The sequence below is a fragment of the Brachypodium distachyon genome, chromosome 3 (genome assembly GCF_000005505.3).
Source record: "Brachypodium distachyon strain Bd21 chromosome 3, Brachypodium_distachyon_v3.0, whole genome shotgun sequence".
Taxonomy (NCBI): Eukaryota; Viridiplantae; Streptophyta; class Magnoliopsida; order Poales; family Poaceae; genus Brachypodium; species Brachypodium distachyon.
In genome coordinates, this window is record NC_016133.3 from 188243 (window position 1) to 191232 (window position 2990).

General features: G+C 42.1%; 1 protein-coding gene across 5 annotated transcripts; it reads left to right on the forward strand.

The window, feature by feature from the left end:
• Positions 1-2970, forward strand: LOC106866444. 5 transcript variants are annotated; one of them, XR_002964442.1, is made up of 5 exons: positions 47-746; positions 831-951; positions 1682-1739; positions 1842-1983; positions 2703-2970. XR_002964442.1 is itself a non-coding variant. In XM_024460568.1 (4 exons), exons 1-4 carry the CDS (start codon positions 346-348, stop codon positions 2755-2757), a joined length of 399 nt encoding a protein of 132 aa, XP_024316336.1. In that variant the 5' UTR covers positions 1-345; the 3' UTR covers positions 2758-2970. The 5 variants fall into 5 exon arrangements, 1 of the variants encoding a protein (XP_024316336.1); XM_024460568.1 differs by lacking the exon at positions 1682-1739 and having other exon boundaries at positions 1-408; positions 2685-2970; XR_002964443.1 differs by lacking the exon at positions 1682-1739 and having other exon boundaries at positions 67-214.
• Positions 2971-2990: the final 20 nt, after the last annotated feature.

A 2990-nucleotide genomic window follows, 5' to 3' on the forward strand; every position in this document is an offset into this window, starting at 1 on the left:
GGTTTGCTAAACAGAGCGCTAAGCACCAGTGCTAATTGATGCAGCACATATCGCAAGGTGTCAGAGGTTTGTCCGGGATTCAAAAGGAACGGCGGATGGGGGGTGGTGCAGCGGAACCATGGTCCCAAAAGAAGGCTCTCGATACAGAGTCCTCAGCGTCACGCCGAGATGCAAGAATCCTTGGATCTAAAGTCCTTGGAGGAGAAAGGGAAAGGTATTCAGCTAAGCTGTTACAAATTAGGCTGAATCTTCTCTTTGGCGGCCCACTGAGCTCGCGCCAGCCTTCTAGCTTTCTTCTTCTCCAATCTTGCAACACCCTGCGTCCTTCTCCTCTGCTCAGCGTCCATGAATATCGTGACAAGGGTCGTTCAGGCGGACGCGAAGCCCGAAGATTCCTTCGCCGCATGGGTATGGCCTCCTTCTGCCTCATCCACTCCCGTGGCCAGCGCGCGGCGGCGGAGGAAAGGCCGGGACCTCCGTCCGGCGAGCTCCGTGGCGGCGAGCGCGATAAGGCCGGTGTTGTTTCGTAGTAGTGAGGCAGGCGAGGACATCCTGCAGCTTGTCCGGGGCGAGCCACTGTCGCGCCGCTCCATCCGGGTCCTGCCGGCGAGACACTACGCGAGCGCGAGCGGAGGCAGGCGAGGACCTACTCGACGGAGCGGCACTACACGCAAGACATCTAGGTTGCCGGCTGATTACTACCAGCGACCTATATCAGCACGGACACTGCGCAGTTCCGCCGCATGGTGCACGGGCCGACGACCTCGACCCCCTCTTCCTATTCCCCTTTTTTGCTTTTTTTTCTTATATCTTTTCAAATTTATCTCCAGGAGATGTGGAATGGATCTGTAGCGATGCAGGCTCTTGATTGGGATGTGTCTGCAAACATTTCGTGCTTGCAGTGCGGTTCCTCTACAAAGACTGGGATTCTGGTTTTTTTTTTTCTATCTGGTAAGTTTTTCTTGGATGAATCCTTCAATGATTTACTTCTTTCTCCTAGATTTGATCTCTGTCATCGGAGCAGAACAATGGAGTCTGAATCTTTATTTCGTTAATTAACTTTTGATGCCTCAGATGACAGTTACTGGAGTTTGTGCATCCATCGTTGTTCATCTTTGATAGAAGCTATAATTATCTGTACCATGTCTTATTTGGGTATTTTCATTTGTATATTAACACCTAACCTGGCATTGTAGTACTATTTGGTTGCTAGGTAATTTGTAATTGCTTGATTCAGCATCTAGAAACTGCAATGTATTATGCTTGGCATTTGAGGTTATTTTATTTATAGTATAATAAGAACAGAAGTAAAATTTTGCTAGTTTACCTCTACATGCAACCATGTGTTTGGATTTTGGATATGGCTATGTTACAGCTTAGTTTTCTGAACTTGAGATGGAGACAATGGGCTTACTCTGATATAAATTCACAAAGAAGCAAGATGGGAAGTAAAAATGGGCTTAGTTTACAGCTTAGTTACCTTGAATGTTGGTTCAGCTTCCTTTTGTCTTCTAACTTAAACTTAAGGCACCATTTAACATAAGGGAAAAATACAGCATTTCAAATATTCAACCCTATTATTCTTAAACTAATGCCCCTGCTGCTAATTCTTTGAAAACAATGAACATTGCCATACTAAATTTTACTTTTCACCTGATCACCTCAGAATTATTTTCTACAGAGAATTGGTGGAACTCACTCAAGGAAGGCCCCAAACTGTCTTTACTTGTTACTGAAATGTATAAATACAATAATTTGATTTGTTAAATATACGACAGTATCACATGTTTCTTATGTGCCTCAGATTGTGCATTGTACTGAGATCGCATCTCCTTTTTCAGCCAAGGTGCTCCAAGAAAGAGATATTCTTCCTTGCCAAGGAGCAAGTACAGAGCACGTTCAAGGACAGAGGAACCCTTTTATGAGAACCCATTTCCTGACTGCATTTGCTTGTCTGGGAAACATTTATGCGTTGCTGTATAGGTATGCACTGGCCTCTTGTGCTATGATACTAGACTAATTTGTTTGGAGTTACAATGCAGTGAATATTGTTTGAGTCCTGTAAATCTGTCATTTTGTGGATCACTTTTCTTCAATCATTGCTCTGGTGAACTACAGCAAAAGTAGGTGATGCATGTACATCTTATAGCTGAATAGTGTACAGTGTTATTATTTAGATCAGATTTAAACTAAATACTGAAGCTCCTAAAGAGTTACTCGTCCAAACGTGCCTTGAGATCAAAATTTTAAGATATTGGGAAGGGAAACTCCTACTTATCATAGAGTAAACTTATTTGGCCCAGCTTGCCTGTGAATATTGATTTAACCCCACTGCTTTCAGCAACTGTAGCATAGTGCATGTATATTGAGAATCATCTTGATGCCTTAACATGTGTCCTTTTTAGTTGTACTGTATGGACAATTGATCTTCGGCTACCACCGATAGACTGAACTTATTTTGTCCAGCTTGCCTATGAATATTGATCTAACCCTATTGCTTTCAGCAACTGTAGCATAGTGCATGAATATTGAGAACATCTTCATGCCTTACATGTCTCCTTTTAATTTTACTGTATGGAGAATTGATATTTGGCTGCTGCAGTATCTAATTGTCAGTTTGAATTATCAATTTGTTCTGTTAATTGAAAACTATTTTGCAGACTCTTTGTAATCTGATCTCGCAGTGTTTGTTATCTGCACAGGCCGAGGAAATGCTCATTGACTATCGAGATAGAGATGGAAGAGGAAGACCCATGAAGCCTTTGCTTTTATTTATGATTAACTAGTTTTTCTGTATTTTTTTTGCTGTATATATGATTTGACACCTTGGTGTCCCCTTTTCGGTATAATTGGGAGATTCTAGTATATCATGTTTCGTTATGGCTGTGATCCCTATTTGGATGGGATTGTAAGAGTGAATGGCGGATTGTTAATAATATATGTGTTGCATCAATTTTTGTTGTTCTAAAATTCTGTTGCATTATACCAAT